Source organism: Zymoseptoria tritici, chromosome 16 (assembly GCF_000219625.1).
Source record: "Zymoseptoria tritici IPO323 chromosome 16, whole genome shotgun sequence".
NCBI classification, from domain to species: domain Eukaryota; kingdom Fungi; phylum Ascomycota; class Dothideomycetes; order Mycosphaerellales; family Mycosphaerellaceae; genus Zymoseptoria; species Zymoseptoria tritici.
Genome location: NC_018203.1, coordinates 543213 through 565220, shown reverse-complemented (window position 1 = coordinate 565220; position 22008 = coordinate 543213). Strand labels below are relative to the sequence as shown.

General features: G+C 53.9%; 3 protein-coding genes across 3 annotated transcripts; 1 reads left to right on the top strand and 2 right to left on the bottom strand.

The window, feature by feature from the left end:
- Window positions 1–1275: 1275 nt before the first annotated feature.
- On the bottom strand, window positions 1276–2411 carry MYCGRDRAFT_97775 (uncharacterized protein; the record flags this gene model as incomplete). The annotated part of the gene is made up of 4 exons (XM_003847204.1): window positions 1276–1541; window positions 1970–2005; window positions 2095–2198; window positions 2251–2411. The coding sequence occupies 4 exons, from the start codon at window positions 2409–2411 to the stop codon at window positions 1276–1278; spliced, it is 567 nt and encodes a 188-aa protein (XP_003847252.1).
- A 909-nt stretch (window positions 2412–3320) lies between these two features.
- On the top strand, window positions 3321–3779 carry MYCGRDRAFT_97774 (uncharacterized protein; the record flags this gene model as incomplete). Its single annotated transcript, XM_003847209.1, has 1 exon — window positions 3321–3779. One exon carries the CDS (start codon window positions 3321–3323, stop codon window positions 3777–3779), a length of 459 nt encoding a protein of 152 aa, XP_003847257.1.
- Window positions 3780–10926: 7147 nt separating this feature from the next.
- On the bottom strand, window positions 10927–12517 carry MYCGRDRAFT_97773 (uncharacterized protein; the record flags this gene model as incomplete). The annotated part of the gene is made up of 7 exons (XM_003847203.1): window positions 10927–11151; window positions 11395–11490; window positions 11588–11690; window positions 11744–11931; window positions 12068–12109; window positions 12241–12342; window positions 12503–12517. The coding sequence occupies 7 exons, from the start codon at window positions 12515–12517 to the stop codon at window positions 10927–10929; spliced, it is 771 nt and encodes a 256-aa protein (XP_003847251.1).
- Window positions 12518–22008: the final 9491 nt, after the last annotated feature.

Below are 22008 nucleotides of genomic sequence, written 5' to 3'. Positions count from 1 at the left end.
CAACTTACTAATGCTCACTTACGGCTTCGCCTCCAACCTCACTTCTCGAATTACAGATTGGAATTTCAGTCTCGTCAAAGGGCATGGCGTGGCTGAAGCATATCTTCTTTTCTCGTGTACAAATAGCTCTGCACCTTGATCGTTCTTGCAGTGCAGAAGTGTCGATAGCTCACGCTCGCGTGAAAGCGCATACGCTTGCAAGGCCCCTCCCGCTGCATATACCATTCTCGGTACCTCGTACGGGGCTTAGGAGCAGTCTCGCCTCTTTCACCTGATCTCGCCTCTCTCACCTCTTCCCACTTCTCGCTTCTTGTCTCGCCTTATGAATCTCTTCTTCGCTATTGCTTCATGATCGACTGACTACTCCCAAGCCCCTCAAACTCCCTGCTAAATGTCTACAACAAATGAGATCCACCGCTCAATTTACCGCAGCAAGACGCCAGCCTCGTCAGGCTGTCATTCATGCTAATGGTCAACTCAGCAGTATCGCCGTCTGTACATGCACCAGCTGCTCTCGTCTTCCCTGCCCATCTCCGCTTCCCTTCTCGTCTTTCCTTGCTCGTCAACTCCTTGCTCGTCTTCCCATTCTCGTCTTCCCATTCTCGTCTCTCTTCGCGACAACTTCATCCCATCCTGCTTTTCCTTCGCTTCATCCCATCCTGCTCTCCCCTCGCTCAGACAATCGTGAGTGCACAATGTCTCACCAACCGCAGAATCTTGAAGAGGGAGCTAGTCTCATCAATGAAACAGCGGCTAGGAGCAACTGGCGAAAACAAATTGACCATCAATCCCTGCCTATGAACTCTGCCTTCGGACCGCCAGAAATTGCTTTAGAGCACTTCTCCAAGCTTTCGACTCCAGTCTGCTCCTCGCACCGCACCACACCACCGCACGCCAACCCCACCTCTCCTTTCCAACAGACACGACCACTCGATCCGCCACTCCTCAAGTGCACTTCTTCGCCATCAATCCCTCCTCTCGCCTCCCAGCACCTCCTCCATCCGCACGCTGACTGACATGTTGACGCCGTCAAGGATGACTCGGTGTATTCTCGACCTGGAAGTCCGACTCCACCTCGCCGCTCCCGGAGATGATCGTTCGTCTCAGTGGTGGTGTCTACTGCCTGCTCAAGCCGGGAGAGTGGGTAGAGTGGGTAGCGTGGCAGCCTGGTTGGGTGATACTCGACTCGGGTGATGGGTATGTTTTCCGAGTATGAGCGGAAGCCGGAACGAGCTGGTGGGATGGTTGTTCTGATGTTTGCTGAAGAGGAAACAGTCAAACACTGCGAGCAGGTCCGAGTTCGCCGGCCAAGCCGTCACCAGCCTCGAAAAAAAATGGTCGGGGCGTGGAGTACTTGTCTTGATTTCCATTGGCAAGGAAACCAGAACGGATCCGCGGGCAGGTAAAATTCTCAGGACGAGTAGACCGCGTGCGGCCAGCTTTCGTGATGGCCGGAATTTGCTGCGCGTTGGCTTGGTTGTTCTGATGTCCGTTGATGAGTAGACAGGAGATGTGTATATCAGGCCGCTGCGCAGACGATGCTGTGATCTCGTATAGTACTCCGCAGAGACGGGAGTGGCGTGTATCGTGATGTGATGTTGTGTTGCAGCTGAGTCGATTAGAATGGGTCGAGGATATGCCGATTGATTCCTCGTACAGTGGGTCGTATGTAAAGGGGATTTCTGCGCATTGTTGGCTTCGATGGAGTAAAGAGACGCGTGTCTGAACGGAACCGAATCAGAGAGAAGAGAAAGCGGGAGGACATGGGAAATAGAGTAGTGGCCGGAGACTCGCGAGGTCTGCGGCGAGGAGGGAGGGGGTTGGTGGTGAGGGCCACGTTGCCGGCAATGTCGACGGCAACATTGAGATGAGGGTCAGGGCTCACTGCGACGGTGGGAGACCTTCTGCGACGTGCGGATGGTCATGCATGCCTGAGCATCATTGTCCAAAACCGAAACAGACCACTTACTTTGCGGTTCGGAGTTTGAGCTACTCATCTCACGGACTGTACCTGGAAGTATCCACACAGAGGCAGACTCGAGTACGCCAGCGCTGGGCCTTCGACTCGACATTACTAGCCATGGCCAGTCGTACCTTGAGCAGCATGCCTCCCTGGCTCTGCTTCGGTCGTACGGAAGTCCTCTATGGCCAAACAGCCGAGATGTAGCAGATGACCGTGTATGTTGGCAGACTCGCCTCTTTCAGAATATCATTAAGATCACTTGGGATGCACAGCTCGCTGTCATCTACAATGTCCACCTCGTTCGCTTGTGCCGCTTGGTAATGCTGTGCTCTTTCGCATGCGTGCTCGTTGCGATTTGGTGATGGATGCGGCGGAGTCGTTCGTGCGGTGCGTTCGGACGATTTTTGGAGGATGCCTTTGTTGGGCGTTGCATGCTGGTGTCAGCCATATTGTGCGCTCGGCGTGCGGCGAGGACGCTCCTTCGTGGACGCGAGTTGCAGCGTTCGTCGTGGACGCGGATGTCCGTCAGCGCTGGCTGCTTGTGATGCGATGTCTCCAGGCGCGCACGCTGGCGGGGTGGAGATCCGGTGAAGTCCTGTGCGCGTGTCTTCTTCGCTGTATGAATCCACCCAGGCCGGTTCGAGAATGATGCGGCGAAGTGGTATTCAAAGGGAAGAAAAGACGAGGTCGATGCTCCATCAGAACGCTGCCGTTCGCTCAGCTGGACGACGTTTCGTTCATGCCTCAGGCACACTGACATTTTCAATGACGACATGCGACATCCACCTTTCCACTTCCACCCGACCCTGCTATTTGTTCCCTTCCCACCTTTCCTCTTGCTGCTTTTCCTCTCTCTATATACCGCTTAAGCTTGCATTTCGCTGCCGGAGCCGGGAGCGAGAGAGATGGAATCCCCGGAGAGGATGAGTGGCGGATGCGGAGGTGGAGGTGGGTAGGATTCGGAGGATTGGGCGAGATGATGGAGGAGGGATGAGGAGTAGGTGTGTATGAGGAGTAGGTGTGTAAGGGGAGGTGGTCATGACTTGGTCTTGGCTTTGGAGATGGTGATGGTCATGTCGTAGAACTAGCTTAAGCTTGGAGGTGGAGAACGCTGCGACGGAATTCGAGTCCACGCCTTGGTCGTGTAAAGATCACGCTCAGCCCCACGCATGAGCCAACCTCATGCTCTGCCGACATTCACCCTCCTCTCTCCCAGACTTGCCTCCTCCTCTTTCTACTGCCAAGTCTCTCTCTTTCTCTTTCATCTTACTTCACCTCTCTATACCATTTCCTCCAACTAACTCCCTCGACCTAACTCCCTCACACTTCCACGGTGCCGCCAAGTACATCCGCCGACATGGCTAACATCGCTGTGAAGCGAGGGCATCTTCCCCTTCTCAACCGCATACAGCAGCTTAAGGCGAGTCCTTTACCTTTCCCTCCGCTACCGCCGGGAGGCACGAACCAACAACAGCTCGAATCTAGCAGGCCGAACCAGGGACAGGTTGTCCTCGAATACGACGACTCACCAAGCCGGACGTGGAGAAAACAATCACCCTGCCTTAGTCGAATAAGTCCGGTCTCTCTCTCTAGCGAATCGAGCTCCTCTACCTCCGACCTTCACACCTACCATTCCACCGCAAGCTCCCCGAGTCTTCGCAGTCGAGACGCAGTTGACATGGAACGACCGCTCACACCAATCGACAGCGACGGCGACAACGGGAAAGTCGTGATCCGAGTGCGACGCTTCATCAAGCGAGACTTTGAGAAACAATCACTATGCATCATTCGCATGAATCCAGTCACGCAAGATTAGAAGACGCAAACAGCTCGAGACGACTTATTCCCATTCGACAAGTCGTCCTGATTACGAAACGACGAAAACCCACAACACGATGTCTACGCTTCGTTGGGAGAGGCGTTTCTAGATCTCACTTTCGATGGGTACTACACGTGGATCTTCGCCTGTGGCCGGACGGGAAACGTACATGCACGGTCTCGGGCAGTGTGCGATTGCATGATACGACTGACAAGAGCATTCTTTCAGCGGTCTCCGGAGGGTCGCAAGGAGGGCGAACCCCTCTGCCGCCAGTGGGAGTGAGGATGCCGGATACGCTCGAGATGGCGGGAATAATGGACCTGAGCGAGGTAGCTACGCTCGGTAGCTGAAATAATGAATGTGACGGAGGGCTCAGGCCATGAGCACGTCGAACCATCCGGCGGCCGAGCAGAAGCCCGCAGCGGGGTCTCAGCGAAGCAAGTCGAGCGCAGAAAGGCTACAGCTGAGAATCGAGGCGGTCATCTGCAGCGAGGAACCGACCCCGAGTCGTGGCGTCTGTTATCATCTTCCGCAGAGCTTCTCTGACAGTACGTCCTCCGGTGGGAGCGGAAGAGGTCGATACAACAATGTAAGCTCGTCCCTCATCTCTAAAGCCTCAGCCCGTCACTGACAACCACTCAGAGACAATGCAAAAACCTCCACCGTCGACAGTCCCGACCTCTCCTAAGCCGCAGAGGGCCGCAGGAACCGCCGTAGCATTTTCAACGGGTGCTCCGTCTGGAATGCCGACTTCGACGCAACCTGGGATGTCGACCGGTACTGGGGTGCCAATCTGCAAAGGGCCGGCGAATACTGGAGATGCGATGCCAACTACTGCTCGTGTTAGGTCAGCTTTGGCTCGGGCTGCGCTGCATATAACGGCGACGCTGGATTTGGGAGCAGAGGGTTCGGGAACAGTGAATCTGAAGGCAGCAACTCTAAAGGCAGCAGATCTGAAGATCCACAGTCGTATCCGCTGTGGCCGCTGTGGCCGCCGTGGCCGCCATTCGTCCTTGCCATTCTCAGTTGCGTCATCGGCAGATGTCGTCGACCAGGAGCGGAGGATCCGGAACCCATATTGGCATACCGCATTGCCCGATCCAATACTGATCGCCATGATCTTTGCTATTGCTGCTGTTGAACTTGTCGTTCGAGTCTGGCTCCAGATCTTGTGACGTTTCGGCCTGCTCTGCTAAGTAAACGAGGGTTGTAGGACTGAGACTCGGACTACGACTGCGCCGAGTGTGTTGCGGTACGATTGTTGGTGCGGAGAAACGACCACAGGCCGTGGAAATTCTGGACCGGCGGTGAGATTGAAAGCGGGCGGATCGCCCAACGCTGCCAGCGTATGACTTTCTTGGGGACGGTCCGGACTGTGTGCCTTGACGACCTCACCATTGCACATGGCGTCCGATGACTCTTGCGGCTGTCTGACTTACCGTGACATCTGAACCATACCGCCGCTTTTTCCCTCTTGTGCATCGCTTGACGGTCAGTCCAGTACAGCCGGACCGGTTACCTGGGAGTACATCCGCTTGTCAAATCGAATAGAAGAGATTACGCTGCTCGGAAATTGCGCCGGCAGATGACGACTCGCAGTGGTCAGACTTATGACAAGGACAATAGATTCGTAAGATCTCTGGCAGTCTTGCCGGAGGCAGAGGAGTAGCGCTTAATGGTCACGGAAGGGGTGGATGACGGTGCGGAGCAAGCGTGCGCCGCCGAGATTCCTCTTATAGGTCAAGTCGGCGAGTTTGGAGGTTTCCATAGCGGAGGGAATGGGGGAGGAGTAGCCTTGAGCCATGTTTCTTAATACTAGGCTGCTAAATCTGAGTGTATACCATGACTAGCAGGAGTTTTGCTGCTGAAGAGGCGGCTAGTATATCATGCTGCTGTTTAGTATGGATGATACTGTTGAGTCGGAGTGGAGGACGAATTGAGGAGTGAGTATGTACGCAGGTCTGGTAGAGATTCGACGTTGGTTCCGGCCTGAAACTTGATCTGATCAAGGCACCTGCTCGTGTGGGTTCGGACAAGAAGTCTGCTCCGGGGAAGGAGTCGGCTTTGGGAGAGAAGTCTGCTTCGGGAGAGGAGTCTGCTTTTGGAGAGGAGTCTGCTGAAGAGCTCGGAACAGCTGATGACACCCAAGTCGCACCCCGATCGATGTGGCTGTCAAATTCGTCTCGCCGAACAAGTCCCCTTCCGGGGCAGACCCCAGATGACGGACCAGGAGGGTACGAGGATGAGAGGGAGAAGGAAAGAAGACAATCGAGGCGCCTGTTGGAGTGAGCTCTGCCGAGAAGGCTGTCTTGGGAGCCGTATGCCACCCAAAACCAGTGCCTCCCCCATGTCCAGATCAATGTCGCTGTCAAAGTCATGCTCGCCGAAGAAGTCCTCTGGCGGGGCAGACCTCCAATCGCGGTCCAGGAGGGTGCGGTCAAGAAAAAGAAGGGAAAGCCGGCGGCAGTTGTTGGTAATAAACCCTGATGGCTTAGGCGATCGAAAGCGATCATATCAGTAATGCAGATGGACATGAAGGCAAGACGATATCTAAGCGCAGTGTGGATACGCTGCAGGTGAGAAAGCATGCTGGCGAGGCGTCCTTCCATGCACCATCTGGCGGCAGGGCCATGAAGTTGATAGGAGGATAGATAATCGACTGAATTATTCCTGCCGCTGCGCTGCGTCAGATCATATGGGACAAGAGCTCCGAGCCGGCTAGTACAGCTCCGTTTCAAGAATGGCGGATGCGATAGGAAGGCGAACACTTTGTTCCTCAAGTTCAATATCTCGAAGCCGAGAAGATCGCTCTTGTTGAGTTCCCCAACGGAAAGTTCTCAAATGCCGGAGACGTGGTCACCAGAGCCGAAGGGGTGTAGACCTCGCTGTTTGAATGACTCTCAGGACTCGGAGAGGGGATGTTCTGGTCGTGCAGGTTATTCACAGTATACGCTTCCAATACCATGAAGTCGCTTCCCATGGCTCCAGCATCGGTTTCCGTCGCTCTCGGCTTCAGTGACAGACCTCCGAGTCTTATCGAGTCTATAGAGAAAAGCTCGCCCGCCCTTCGGGCTGTTCGTATCATGCACAGAGTCGTGATCGATATGTCCTAGGTTGAGAGGTCGCCGATAGGAACGGGAGACAGGTCGGGATCGCTTGACTCGTAAATCGGGATAAGAAGATTACCGAGAAAGCTGCATTGTCTGGCAGGTGACCTTCGCCTTCTGCAATGAATCTTGCCATGCCGCCTATCCCAATCGACGACAGACTACCCGACACCTTTGATATAAGAAACATTCGATTGAAGTAACGATGTACTCCGCCAGCGGATTTGTGCTCGTTGCACCGACCGATGAAATATCGTACTCGCACCACGGCCTTGAAATTGCCGCTATCGTCGGCGATTGGTGTAATTGGTCGCTCCAGGTTGAGCGGTCGCTCTATGTCGGCTGCATCTCGACTGCGGAGACTCGGTGAGCTGGCGATGAAATTGTAGGCGTGCGAATTGGCGTTAGTAAAGCTCGCCGTCACGAAAGTCCTTGGAACATGTGGCAAGCGTGACGATGCGGTGGGTCGAAGCTGGGCATAGCAGCTTTCTGATCACACTAGGCTGACCTGATGTCCATGTTCTTGCTGCCGTCTTCTTCTCTCCTACAAACACAAATCCTTCTCCAAATCCTTCGGCGCCGGATCGTTGATGCCCTCTTCTGTCACGGCAGACATGCAATCCGACTCCATCAGACACGGCGGATCATAAATCTTGCGAATCATCGTCTCACCACGACCCTCTGCATCGACAGTCTCGTCGTGGGATGAGCAATGCTGTTGCCTTCGATTAGCTTCTTCGGATCTGGGTTGAACATCGCTGAGGTACTTCTATTGGCCTAAGCCACAGCTTGAATCATGATCACGACCGCTTCGCAATCTTGAACTCGTCTGCCAGTCGTTGCAGTATGGGCATGAATTTTGCGAGATGTGTGTGTCGGTCGAGAGCTCGCCACGGGCCATGAAGTCCATTCGGTGGAGAGATGTGGCGCTGTCGACGATATGGAGGGAGAAGCGGGCTTGTGGGGCTTAAAGACCAGTCGGATCGTCTCGCGCCCTTTGACTTAATCAACGCATCCGATGGGTGAAGGTGCAGTCTCCTTGATGTCATGTGGTGGAGATGCGCCTCCAGACCTGCATCGTCGACGAAAGCGGCGCCTTCGCTCTGTTGTGCTAGATCTTTGCAGATCCTTGAGGTGGAAGATGAAGCTAGCCAAGATCTTGATGCTCGACGGAAGTCCGAGGTATGCTTCGTAGAGGCAACTTGCAGCTTATGGTGGCAATTTCGAGCTTTCCTTAGGTGGAGAATGGTTTTAAGGACAACGTGTAGTCTTTTGATTACTGCCTGAGCCCGGTAACTTTTGGCACACCGCCCCAACGCTAACCACTGAGTGGAGCGGCTCTGACAAGTGATTAGCGAAGCTGCTGGCGGAACTTTGGAATCGTGCTTCTCGCTACGGTTTTTGGGTGCCCTAAGGGTTGGATGTCACGGGACGATGTCCTCGTTTCGATAGTCTTGCGGGTCTTTTGTATGAATAGAAGACCCGGATCTGACCTTGCATATGAGCCCTGATTGGCAAGAGCCGGTACAAATCGCAAGGAGAGCGTCTTGACTGGAATTTTCGCTCATCAGAGATCCAAGATGAGCAACGCCGTGGCAACAAGCAGCAGTCATACAGCATCCTGGAAATGTCAGTAAGCAGATGCGATGGGAGATGATTGGCGACGTACCGTCGATGATCATTTCGGGGGGCTTGAAGTGGGCCATCGCATTAGCAAGAGCGATAACTTCTTAGCTCGGTGCTGTGGCTATTGCGGATTGCATCTTCGTAGTGCGTAGCTTGGGTGCTCGGTCATCTGCGAACCCAGTGCTCAATCGAGCGTTTCGCACTCTGACCCGCAAATCCAGCATTGGTGCGCTCGAATTCGACATCTTCTCCTCCCTCCTCGTCTTGTTCGTGCTCGTATGGTCCAGATCGCGCGGGCCCTGATGATCTGCGCAGAGTTCTTCGAGGCTTGAAACGGCTGACACTTTCTCGGATACTAATGCTCTTACGATTTCGATGGGAACCTCCAGCAAATTTCAGCCATCCTTTCGGTTCCACTGCTCGTCCGAGGAGAAGTAACGTGTCCATGTCGTGCAGGAGAACAAGGGCAACAGCAAGGAGGACTGCGTCAAATCCGGTTCTTAACTACAGCGCCTTCGCAGATTTCATCTGCTCCAAAAGCGGGACCAGGTTTGCCTGATCCGTATCGACATACAAGGGCAAGCCAGTTGACGCAGGGAGCATATTGCTTGCCCAATCTCAACTTCATCTCCACAATCAACTCAATCTCCATCTCCTCAGACCGACTTGTTGGTGCTGCATCGGAGCCTTTGACATAGCAGCTCACCCGCATCATTCTCCATCACCAAGCTCAGGGGCAGCCTCGTCCGTACGGACGGAGGAGTGTTCTTCCAACGTCTCTTCCGTTGGACCGTTAACTCCGTCTGAGGCCACCGTTAGGTCGCGTACGGATTGCCAGTGAGCGATGGAAGTGTTCAAAGAGGAAAAAGGTTTCCTTCGGTCCATATTATCGATGGTCTTGATCATAATTGCCGACGACATTGTGGTCATAGGCGGATCGATGCCAAGAAGGGCTGGAGGTTCATATTGGCCATGCCGAGAAAATATCGATCGGCTACCAGCGTGGAGAAAGGAGGGAAAGGGTCTGATAGAAGGTCAACAAGCTGCTTGAAAACGGTATCTGAGAGATGTGTACCATTCACAAGCCAGCATGCGAAGATCAGTTAGTGCTCTCTCAGTCTAATGACTGGCATGCATACATACTCCCTCCAGTACTTCGAGTCATCGAATCGGCTGCTGTAGTAAGCTCCTGGAGGTGACAGAGCTCCTGAAGCTCGCAAATCCAGTGTGTTGTGCGGACGACCTTTTCAAGCGATACGATGTTAGAATACGGAACGTCTTCGAGGACGTTGTGCTCTCGGGCATCAATAAATTGACCATGGCTTTCTCTAGCGTTCGAATGATCTTGTACGCAGACTAGCGGTCGGTTGCTGGTTCGATTGTAACCCGAACAGTGGTGTGAGATTTGAAACGAGATATGGCGCACGATGTCCTATTCCAAACCTTTGAGAGGGCCGCTGAAGTCTGCTCCATTACATTCCCCTTCGCAGTACGGTTATCTTGCTGGCCAGCACAGCGGCGGTGTATGCGTTGGACTGAACATCAAAGAATTAGCGAACCGTATCTTATTCCTCCTTACTTCCTAATTCTGGACCGAACAGCTCGAATATATAGGCTTCGGGTGCCGCATTCTGTGCGAACTAGTACATTATACCTCGTAGGCGACTTGTGCTACGTCGTAGTCTACACTTAGTCTGGTTACTCGATATTAATTATTATCTATTGTAGCTAACGCTCTATTATAATCTCGCAAACGCTTACGCCCCGCAGTGTTCGATTCAGCTCGTTTAAGTATTAGCGTAGCAGATGCTGCACCGCTCTAACAGGTGTAGATCTATAGCCGTCGAGCTCTAAGCTCTTCCTATAGGTTTTTATTACTCTCGAGGCTTTAAGGTAAGTAGCGACTTTGGCGCTAAACATTGTTTTTAGATAAAGAAGCTAGGCGATCTAGTAACGTATCTGCCGGCGGAGAGTCGATGCGCTGACACCTGTTCAACAAGTCTTTAAGGTAACGAGCGTCTCGATGCCGATCGTTTGCGTGCAAGATGCTCGTCTCCCTCTTTCAAGGACCCCGTCGACCTCGCGTGCTTGCTTATTACTGTGTACACCACCGGAAGAGACGGTGCTGTGCTGTGCTGTGTCAGATGTTGTAAGGAGTAGCTTCGTATTCTTGCGCACCTTCGGTTCGAGACCTGGTAGGTCGGCAGGAGCTGCACTGTGTCGGATGTTGCGAGGAATGCCTTCTTATTCTTGCGGCTCTTCGGTTCGAGCTATTAGATCGGCGGGAGCTGCGGCCTCGGGAGGAAGCAGCTCGAGAGGAAGGAGCTCTAGAGGAGGGAGGTCGAGAGGAACCTGTCGATCGCTTCTCCTGTGGTGTTTGGAATGGATCGTTCGCCGTGAACGTGAACGGCTCAGTCGAAGTCGATTGTAAGGAGATCGACTGTGAGGAGGTCGATTGTGAGGAGGCCGCTTGCGAAGAGGCCGCTTGCGTAGAAGCAGCCGAGGATTGGAACGAAGCGCTCGGCGGAGAACCTCGCTTCTCTTGTGGATCCTCGCTTCCCTTGTGGTGTTTGGGATGGACCGTTCGCCGCGAACGTAAACGGCTCGGTCGAAGTCGATTGCATAGAGGCAGCTTGCTAGGTACCGGCTTGCGAGGTTCCACCTGGTGAGGTTTCAATTGGCAAGGTTTCTCCACCTCGCGAGGGCTCGGCCGGACGTGTGGCCTGTTGCGACAGACGCAGTCACGTGGCAATTGCTTCCGCGATGTCGTCAATGTCAAGGCGCGGTGATATCTCATCGTCGGATTTATCGCACCCACCGGTCCCCACTCGTCTCCTCGTGATATCCTCGATGCCTCTGCTTGTTCTTTTCACTCTTACGCTTGCTACCCTAATCTCACGCATTTGTGGTGGAACGCTGGAGTTGAACAACTTCATCGACTGCTGCTTCTTTGCGGAAGACGGATCCCGAGGCGGCTGCAAGAGACATTGTACTCATGGGAAGCAAGCCTTCGCGCTGCTTCGGTATGTGGACGCAAATTCGCGACTTGTGCACCAATTTACCATCTTGTACCTCCCTGTTATTGCTGCATGGGGTACACGGGTACATAGAGTCGAGGTGGCAGTACTCATTCCCCTCCCTCTCGCAGTGTGTGCACGGCATAATGGTGATGTGCCTAGTGGTATGGTCAGCGGTGGATTGAAGGAAGTGATATAGGCGGAGACGTACGCGGCGCGTGGTGGTTGATGGTGGAAGGCAGGGTGAAGTTCGGCGGCATTTGCTCGCCATCCGTTGCCATGTTCTTTCTTGTGACCATTCTTCTTTGTCTTGATATCCGAGATCTTCTTCTGCCAAATTGCAAGCTCGTTCTTCAAATCTTTCGCCGTCTCGATCGTCTTCTTTTCGCCCGCAGGGATCTTTGCGTCGATTTCATCCGATTTCGCAATCACTACAACGACTCGGTTGCGTCCAAGACGTTGAAATTGAGTGACTTGTTGGGAAACGTGACGAAGCTCGGCGTCGGTGCTGCTGCAGGTGATAAAGACTTCTGACCTTTGGGAACTGTGTGGAACTGTTCTTGACGAGTTTGCGGTCCTGCTGGATGTAAGGTATCTTCCTTTACTTCGTTTACATCAGGCGCTGGTCTCTCTTTCAGCGCTCGAGATTTCGTGCGCATATCGCATAGCTGTCGAATTGTGCTGGATGTTCGAGGTGATCATACTCACATGTATCAACACCTTCTGTCCATGCGATCCGCCGGGAAAGATGAAGCTACCGGTGGAGTCGGAGTAGCGTTCGAGGTGCCCTTGATCTCGAGGACCTGGCCGCTGGTGGGGTTGATGTGTCAGTACGTTCTACTCAGTCGTTATAAGAAGGTTGTCTTGAAGCATTGCAGTCATTAGAGATCGCAGAACGAGAATCGCTGGTGTTGGAAGTGCTGCTGATGGTGTGTCCAGCCTGCAATGCAACGAGGCTCATCTCACATACCTTATCAGGCAGCATCGATGCTCCGAGCGGGCGTTGCAATTGGTGCGATTCCAGGAGGATCGTGTCGTCGGCCAAGGATACACGACAAGAGACTGCTGTCGTCCACACCCGATTCGCTGTTCGGTGTGGCCGGAGAAGACGGCCGTAAGTTAACTTGCTTGAATGGTGTGAGGCTGTTGCTGTCCCTTTCTGCTGGGTGTTCGCTTTAGTTGCAGGAGACGAGCTTGGTCGATTCAGGATGCGAGATTAGCACTTATTGTTCGAAGAACCGCTGAGTAGTCCTATCGTGTTCGAATTGGCAGCTTTGTCGGCGGGGACTCGGTAGCCTACGACTGGAAGGCTGTCATCGTGATCGAGGGTGTTGCCGGGCGAGCAGGTGGCCGTAAGTAGGACGGTCTGGTGTGAATGGAGGTCACATTCCGTGAGAGGTATCTGCGCCGCGAAACCCGCTGATGACGATGCTCTCCTCCACGACGGCCATCAAAAACATTGAATACACTGATCCAAAACAGGTCCTCAAACACGCTCTCGCATCGCAAGTAGAACTCATCTCCGCTAACGACGGTACTGTCCAATGGGCGCTGTCCGGTGCAGCACGATGCTTCGACGCCGAGTTCTCGACTCCGCTCTGTGCAGCCGACATGAGTCAGTCAGTTGCTTGCTCTATATAGGGGAGACGGAGGCTGTGGCCGCTGGAGTGGTCGAATCTCCGGACGAGGGGCGCGCTCCTGCTTCACCACTACCTCGCGAGGAGCAGTTTCCCTCGGTCAAAGTGCTTCTTCGCGGGCTCTACGAAGTAGTGGAGATCATTTGCTCCACGACGGGCAGGTCGAGTCCGGTAGAAAGTGGCGCACTGGGCGGGCAGTGGTCGCGGATCGCCGTGAAGATGCTCACTACACGCCCGACAGCATGGCGGCACCAAGCGCCTCGACGGCAGGGCAGCCGGCTCCGGTGCGTCTCCATCACTCTTCAGGCCTTTCTATAGCCTGATCAGAAAGGCCCATATGGTGTCTTTTGCCTCGTTCCAATGTTGTCCGACAAGCTTTCAAGGGTCGTGGCCAAAAGCTTGCTCGGAGCCGAGCAAGATAAGATCGTAGAGATTAAGAATTGTCGGACCGAGTAAAAGTATCCCAGAGAATGAGGGGCGTCGAACCGGTCGAATGCCTGCGGATTCTACGCAGCTCGCGGACGTAATGATCTGCTGTTGCCAGAGGCAGCTGTTACACTGCTCTCGGATAAGGAGCGAGGGACCACAGGCATGCTGTCCTTTACGATAGCCATAGCCTTTACGATAGCCATAGTAAAGGAGCTGCTGCTCGGAGACGGATGATGCTCCGTGGTCCCAGTACATCGAAAAATTTGGTGATCGACCAGCATGCGATCAGAATTTGACCACAACTCGTCGTCCACATCCAGTCAAGCGTCGTTATCGAAGCCGTCCAGGTCGCAATCGAAGTCGTCTGCCATAGTAAAGGAAGAGGAGCGGGAACAGGTGGTCCTGGTCGCCGCCGCAGGATGTCACGGCGAGGCCTTTGCTTGGTTTTGCTCGCTCGCTGCGCTGCGCTGCTCCCTGGCTTGCTTGCTGAAGATAGCCGTCACTAGCTCACGGCCCCACGGTGTCCGCTAAGCGGCATCAGCAATACGAGACCGCCATGTCCGACTTAACGTCCAGGTACTGTGACCGAGATAGCACATGTCGCTCAGCGCACCCTTGTCCGGACGGCTCGTACAGCTTGTCATCATGAATGACTGCCAAATGTCTCGGCCGACCTCTTGGGACTCGCCCATTGATGTCTGACTGTGTCCAATGCGCCGTCTCGATAACGAATATAACAACCAGAAAGATGATTCCGATGCTCATTCTCATCACCTCGGGGTGGGCGAAGTGTACGAGTGCTGCGGTAGTTGCTCGAGCCAAAAATTCTCTCCAGCTCCGAGTGAATCCAGCGTCCTCTTCCTCGACGTCGTGACTCTCCCCGTCATTGCTTCTCCGTCCGCCTTCGCCGTTTCCACACATCGCCAGAGATCACATCATCCGCACCCGAGAATGGAGTCCCGAATGACTTCCCTGGTATCCTGGATTCTGCTTCCGGCGGTATTCCGACTTGAGGTCCTGCGGTGTAGCACAAAAGCTCTGGAAGTGCGCCTTTGCGAATTGCCTGCTCGACAAAGTTGTAGGAAAGACTGCCGGCGGGTGTGTCCTTGCGCACATGGTCGGTGATGACATAGTCGGGGTTCGTTTCGAGCTTTGCGATGCGATGTGCATTGCTCTCGATGTGCGCGATCGGACAGAACCTTGATTCTGGAGGCTCGCTGCTTAGCTCCTGCGTCAAACGGAGCGACGTCGATGTAGAGGTCGCTTAAGTGTCGAATGTGTGAAGAAGGAGGAATACCCACACTAAGCGCCGAAGCACCGTCGTTCAGAATACGCAAATCCCTTTGCCGAAGAAGGAGCCTCGCCGGCATGGAGGGGTTCTGCTCCGGCCAAGTCTGGTCACGATTGGGTTACGGCCGTCCAGATCTTATCCCGAACACGTATCCCAGATGATTCTTTTCCGTCAAGGATTGTCTGCAGTGATTAAGGAAACCGAACAATGATCTTTAGTAGAGCTCGGATGCAACACTGTCGTCGAAGTCGGAAGCAGGAGACGGCGGTACCGACGCCGAAACTGGTCTCTCAACCAGGGCTGCTCTCTCATCCGGCGTTGCTCTCACCTTCACCGTCGTCTCATCTTCATTCCGCTCCGGACAACGCACATGTTGGCAACGATTCGCGTCCGTCATGGTCCCGGTGGACTTCTCTTGGTCGGCGAGATACTGCGTCAGACGGTGGGCGATATTAACAAGATCCTTGTAGAGATTCATCTGATGTGGCTTGAGGGTATTCTTTCACGGCTCGGGCTCGTTGCCGTTGCTGCCGCTTCCTGGAGAATCATGTCCCCGAGAATGATAGAACGGAGGAAACCCGGGATCGAGGCGGCAGAGATTTGCTCGTTGGCTTGATGTCTTTCGTGGCTACCGCTGCCTGGAGAATCAGATCCCGGGGATGATGGAACGGAGGGAGTGCGAGTTCGAGGCGGGTCAGTGGGCTTGAATGTCTTCTGCAGCTTTTCGTTCAGGGATGGAGTACCATCGCCACCCTCATTTCCATCGCTCTCTGGACCGACGTTGCCCTCCCAGGCGGCGTTGTGCTCGAGCACTCTGAGAATACGAGAGTGTCTGCGTCGAGACGGCAAGCTGCTGAATGAATAGTCGGCCGGCCCTGATAGGAAGTAAATATCGAGTCTGCACTCACGCTTGTTCGAAGATCCTTCGCTAATGTTCACAGCCTCATCTTCAGCTCCAGCAAAGTTCAGCCGTCTGTTCGCCGGCGACGGGTCGCGAGATGGGAAGCTTCCTCCGCCGTCATTAGGAAAGTGTCGTGAGCCTGGTCGCAGATCTCGCGCCTCTGGAAGACAGGGCGACATGCGAGATCATTGTCGGCGTGGCCGGGAACATGGCGGCCGGGAAATCATTCATGCAGAATGGTTTGTTGGGGATGGGGAAGATTGCGCGCCAGGGCATTGGAGGTGCCTCGGTTACTCTTTCGAGCCAGCAGATGTGCGCTTCGCGCCCAGATCAATCCACGCCTTTCCTTAACAGCCAATCTTGGTATGCCTAGGAGTCGTTGGCCGCCTCACTTGCTCACAATAGCGCAGCAAGGTCGTTCTTGGTAGCCTTCGCAACGAATCCCGCAGAACTCGCTACCAACCACGCCACTGGCCAACTCTGCAGACTTTCAGAACGGCGACGCGACGGAGAGACAAAACACACCTCAAAAAACTGGTCTTCAGGTAAAATAAAGCCTTCCACACCGGAATTTGTACTGCCAGGGCTTCGCTCATCTTGGTAGCGTTCGTCTCGATGGCCTCACTGCGCGATTTGGGCCCAGCGATCTCGGCCGGCTGCATTCGGTCTAGAAGAATGCCGTGCTCACGCTTGAGTTGTTGTACCCAGAGAAGCGAGGTGGGAGAAGTCGGTGGGCGGGGTGGCCAAAGCTGTATTCGGTTTAGAAGAAAGCCGTGCTCGCGCTTGAGTTGATGTGCGTAGAGAAGCGAGGTGGGAGAAGTTGATGGGTAGTAGAGCTATCTTAAAGATGTATGGAGAGTTAGGTTAAGGAGTCAGGTAGGGGAAGGTTGGTATGCAGAGGCTAAGTGAGGTGGTTGGTATGCAGAGGTTAAGTGAGATGAAAGAGAGAGTTAGAGGTCAGAAGGAAAGGAACCCGGCGGAGGTATGGTGAAGGTGTCGAGGGGGAGACGAACCGATCAGATGAGCCGATGAAAGAGGAAGCGCGACGGTAGAAGGACAGCAAGCCGTCCACGAGGAAAGGAAGTGTGATGTTAGAAGGGGAGTCGTTTGCCGCGGAGGGACCAAGTGTGGAGTTCTGCGCCACGTGAGGCTTTTGGCGACCTCTGGAGTAGATCTTGTTACGCCGGGTCGAGGACTTGGCCATAGAAGAGGATGTGTCGGAATCTCGGAGGCTGAAGGGCTTTCGAGGAAGCGGCCAGACGTGGGCAAGACTTATGTATCAGGCCACTTGATGAACTGTTAGCTAGCTCTAGCAACAGAAAGGTGGACGCTGCACATACAGTTCATGCGAAGACTGCAACTCCATTGCGGAAACCACGATGATGTGACAATATCGAAGGATAGCCTGTACCTGGAATCGTGCAGGAAGTATGGCGGGTAGTCGTTAAGCGTTGGCGAGCGGTCGAAGGCGATGATGGAGCAGACGTTGATTGAGCAAAGGTGGACGTGCAATCCGTCTTGTTTGTGGAAGGTAGGCCGCGGGCGATCCTGCACTTTCGATCGCATCAGGTAATGTTGCGAGGGTGTTTCGGAAGCCGCAGCGAAGTTGACCATCGTGGGACGGGGATCTGGCAGCTTCAACGTGCACTGGCGACCGATTAGCAGCCTTGTCCGTTGTGTCCGTTGTGTCTCCCAGAAATCGTTGACCTACCACGACATCGAGGAGCAAGCACTGCAAGACGACCATCTCGGGCATGAGTTCGGAAGGATCGCGGGCGGCTGTTGTCCTTCCCCGGATGGCACCAAATGAAGGCACTTTCCACCAGGCGTAGGTCGTCGTTGGTTGCGAGACAGCTGGACACTGGCATTGCGGACTGCTGCTCACTGGCCATCGTACGTCTTCCTTTGACAACGCAGTCAAGACATCCTCATCAATGCGTGCGACGACCTCGATATCGCCCTCCTCATCTCCGCTCCGTGCCGCTCCGTGCCGCTTCTTGCAAACGGCGCAACCGTGATGACGACTCAGGCCCCCACCGCCTCCGACCTACACACCTACCATTCCACCACCGTGTCTTCACAGTCGAGACGCAGTCGACATGGAGCGAACACTCACACCAATCCTTGGCGACGGCGGCAACGACAAAGCGGCAACGTCAAGATCGTGGTATGATGACATTCGATGGCCGGAAAAGAGAAGTTGCGCAACGGTTGAAGTGTTCAGGCGGCGCAGATGTCATTTCGATCGGCGGCTCTTGGATGGCTTCGGCTAAACCACGGGATTGGAAGTGGAGAAGGTGGGATGGTGTACCATACGTTAGTTTCCCTTACTACGTCGATTCCGTGATTTTGATGGTCACGTGCAGGGCTTAAATGACTTCACTCCCTTAATAAACGCTCCTATTGTTGTATATATTACCACCTATTGTCAGCCGGTTACTAAGATCACGCTGAGAGCTGACAATCACATGTAAGTGCGCACAATGCTAATGAGGGCGTTTGGTAGGTTTAAATATCCCCTTCCGCGGTCGTTTCTCTCTCTCTCGAACACCAACATTACTACCACTACCACCAATCTCTGCCGCTCTCGCTCTCGCTCTCGATCTCGATCTCACCATGGCCTTTACTGCTTGGAACACACCACAAGGCGAAGCTGTTGAGAAAGCCAGGCTCGAAGCGCAGGGCTTGCCGATCGAGCGCGACGATACACTAATGCGAGATGTTAATAATCCTCCGTCTAATGGCGACCCTCTAACTCCAACACCGCCGCCAGCAACCTTATCGCTGCCTGCAGATCTCCAAGCCTTCCGCATGCCGACTACAATGGATCAGTTCGCTCCGCAGTACATTAGCGTTAAGGCATGGACCGAAGCTCTTACTAAGGCGTAATTAGCAGACGCCGCTGTACGTCGAAGCGGTCGTCAGACGCTCAACCGCTACAATCATGCAGGTCGAGTGCAGGAGACGGACGAAGGTAAGTTCAAGCTAGGAGATCTTGGCATATCCTGGTGCGATCTTAGCTAATTATCCCGTTTTAGGATTGCCGGCGTTTACCGAGTGCAGACTCTGCAAGCGAGCAGGCTACGTGTGTCGCGCATACAAGGACATTGTGACGCACAAGACGACTTGCGGATATTGCTTTAGCCGTAGCAAGGCTAACTGCGGTGCTAGCAAGCTAGTTAATGAGGGAGCAGAGCCTGCTGTCGAGGATGCTGCTGGCAGAGGAATAATAGCAGATATAGAGGTGAAGATGGCAGCAATAGAGGATGATATTAAGCTGTTAACGGATGCGAATTTGGAGCTAGAGAACAAGGGCAAGGCACTGCTGAGTAAGATCGAACTCCTCAAAGGTAGCTATAGCGCTAAGATTAAGGGACTCGTAAGTAAGATCAAACTCCTTAAAGATCAGCAGGTAGATTTATTAGCGAGCCATGAGCTGAACTAGGAGGAATTAACGACGGTAAGAGAGGCGTTGGAGGAGAAGGATGCTGCGATTGAGCGGCGTTTGGCGAAGTTGGAGGGCAAATAGGTGAGAAACGCACTAAGATACGGTGAGATCGGCTCTCGAGCTGCCAAATGATACCTAAGTTTCCTCTGTATATACTTCTATTGTATCTGCTTCCTTTATATATGCTACCCTTGCTGTATACCACACCGAGAAACGCACTGAGATTACACTAAGATTCGCTCTTAGCCCTCTTCTTCTCCGACGCAATCCTCTTCCTGCCACTGCGTCTCGGTCTATTGCTCTCCTGCTCTACCGACTCATTAACGACAGGCTCATTGACGACAGGCTTATCGACATGCTCCTCCACAGCGGCAGCGGCAGGCTCGTCGACCGCAGACTCACTAACGATAGGCTCGTCTATGGATAACTCCATCTTTACCTCCGGCTCCTGCTTAACAGGCGTATTCGGTATCTCAGAGCGCTCTTGCAATAGCGTAAGGTTTGGAGCGGCTAATAGCTTGCGGACACGGTCGTGGATGCTATCCTTCTTCTTCTTCGGCTTGGTCAACGAAGATCGTAGAGTCGCTGTCATATTGACTGCTCTGGAGGACGTTAAAGATGCCATGGCCATTGCCTTAACTGGCGTCTGTGCTGGCGGCGGCGGTAGTAGCGACGGTGGTGGCGCTACTGAGCTGGATTCGGCCGCCTTCTCCTTCTCTCTTCTGGCAACAGCTGCCTTGGCCTCTGCCATTATATCGTGCGAGCTGGACGGGGCGTCAACGTCGTTAAGGATAATAATGGAGTCGTCATGTCTCACTGGTAAGGATGGCTGCGGAAGCTCTAAACTGGCAGCTCGCTTACCAGCCCTCGAGGGACCGGCAGCAGGCTCGGCCTTGACCTTCAGGGATTCAGCGATCGCGGCATCGAGATTAGCGTTAGGATCATCGCTAAGATCATCGTCGTCAGTCTTAAGAGCAAGGGCTGCGGCAAACGCAGCGTCCTATGGATTGCCAGTGTCCTTGCCCTTGCCGGCGGAGGTGCCGGCGGAGGTGCCGGCGGCGGTCTTGGTAAGATCCTTGTTAAGATCGGCTCTGAGAGCGTCCTTGGTCGCCTTGTAAGCTAGCTCAGCAGCGCGCTTCTTATTAAGGTCGGCTTGTCTCCAGGATTTGCTACTTCCTGTGAACTTCCGGTAGGCCTCGTTCTCGGCCATCTTATTAAGATAACCTCCACGGCGATTGCGGGTGTACTGTTCGTTTACAAGCAGCGTAATATATACAGTGGCTTTGACGAGCTTGACTGTAGTGTTAGGGTGGAAGGGCGCCAGCATCCGGTGGAGATCCTGCGATACAGTGCTCTTGTCGCCAGGCCTAATAGGCTGATTTGAGCTGTTGTATTTCACGGTAAGGAAGCAGTCGTAGTAGGCGTTGCGTTCGACACGCTTGCGAGCATGCTCGCTCTCCTTAAGGAGGTATTTAAGCAGGTAGCCCTTTCTTATGTTCGCCGAGAGGGCACTAAGATTAGAGTTCATCTTAGCAACAACGCCTTGGCCAGTCCACTCGAAGGGCTCCTTCCGAGGGCTGTAGGTGTGCACCGCAGTTGTGGTATCCACTTCGACCGTGTGCATAGTGCACGCGAGGCTGACCTCCTGCACGATAGGCTCTTGTGGCTTGTTGCCTTGCTGCTTGGTAGTTAAGGCTGGAGGTGGAGCCGGACTAGAAGATCGTGGTGTACTATTGCCGGCTGCAGCAAGAGCGGCGGCTCCAGCTTGAGCAGCATACCTAAGCAATAGAGCGCGAGTGCCGGCATTAGTAGGGCGAGTGTGCTTCTTGGAAGTGCTCTGTCGGACGGTATTAGCACGACCGGAGTGGAAGACGTTATAGCCCTTGTAAGCGCTAGTATCTCTCACCGGCGCAGCGATCTCAGCAGCGATCTCGGTCGTTAGGGGGTCGCAGCCGCAGTTGCTACAGTTCTCGGTGAGTCCGACATTGTGAAGGGCCCCGCCGTTAGTGCAGAACTTGGTAAATGGTCCAGGAGCCATAGTTCGGAGCTGTTAGATGTTTATTCGAGTGTGTGGATAGTCAGAGGTGTAAGTGGTTAGAGGTGTAAATAGTGCAGGATACAGAGAAAACAGAGGGTAAGGGTGCAGACGATAGAGGGTGCGAGAGAGCAGAGTTTTCATTTAAGGGCCTATTATCTCGCGATCTTAGCATAATCCACTCTGTATCTCACAGAGGGAAGCCATTCGCTGCAAATACCTCCCTTATGCGATCTCTTAGCTACAGGCTAGCGCCCTGTGCAGGCCTCTGAAACTCTACTAGCTTACTACCGGCGGCGAGGTGAGCAGCGGCTGCAGCGCGGAGGTGGAGATATGCAACAACATGGAGCTTCTCGCTATTGGCAGCCTGCTTACGACCATCTAATTTAGTAGGGAAGCCGCCTTCGACAAGCGTGTGATTAACCCAATGCATCGTGGCTAGGGGAAGATATAATATAAGGTCTGCATGAATTAATTAGCATATTAGCGCTGGTGTAACGCGGCATGCACGATCTCAGGTGGATCTTAGCGGCGATCCTAGCTAATAGCATACGCACCGAATTCGTCCTTGTTTTGGACCATTTGTCGGATCTCAGGATGAGCAGTGTCAATGTAGATGCCATAGTTCTCGGTCCCCTTCAACTCTGGATATGCGTAGAGTGTGTTCGGAATACCGGCAACATGGCCAGTGATCTTAGGGTGCTTGCGAATGCGGTGTCGGTTGTGGCTGCTAAC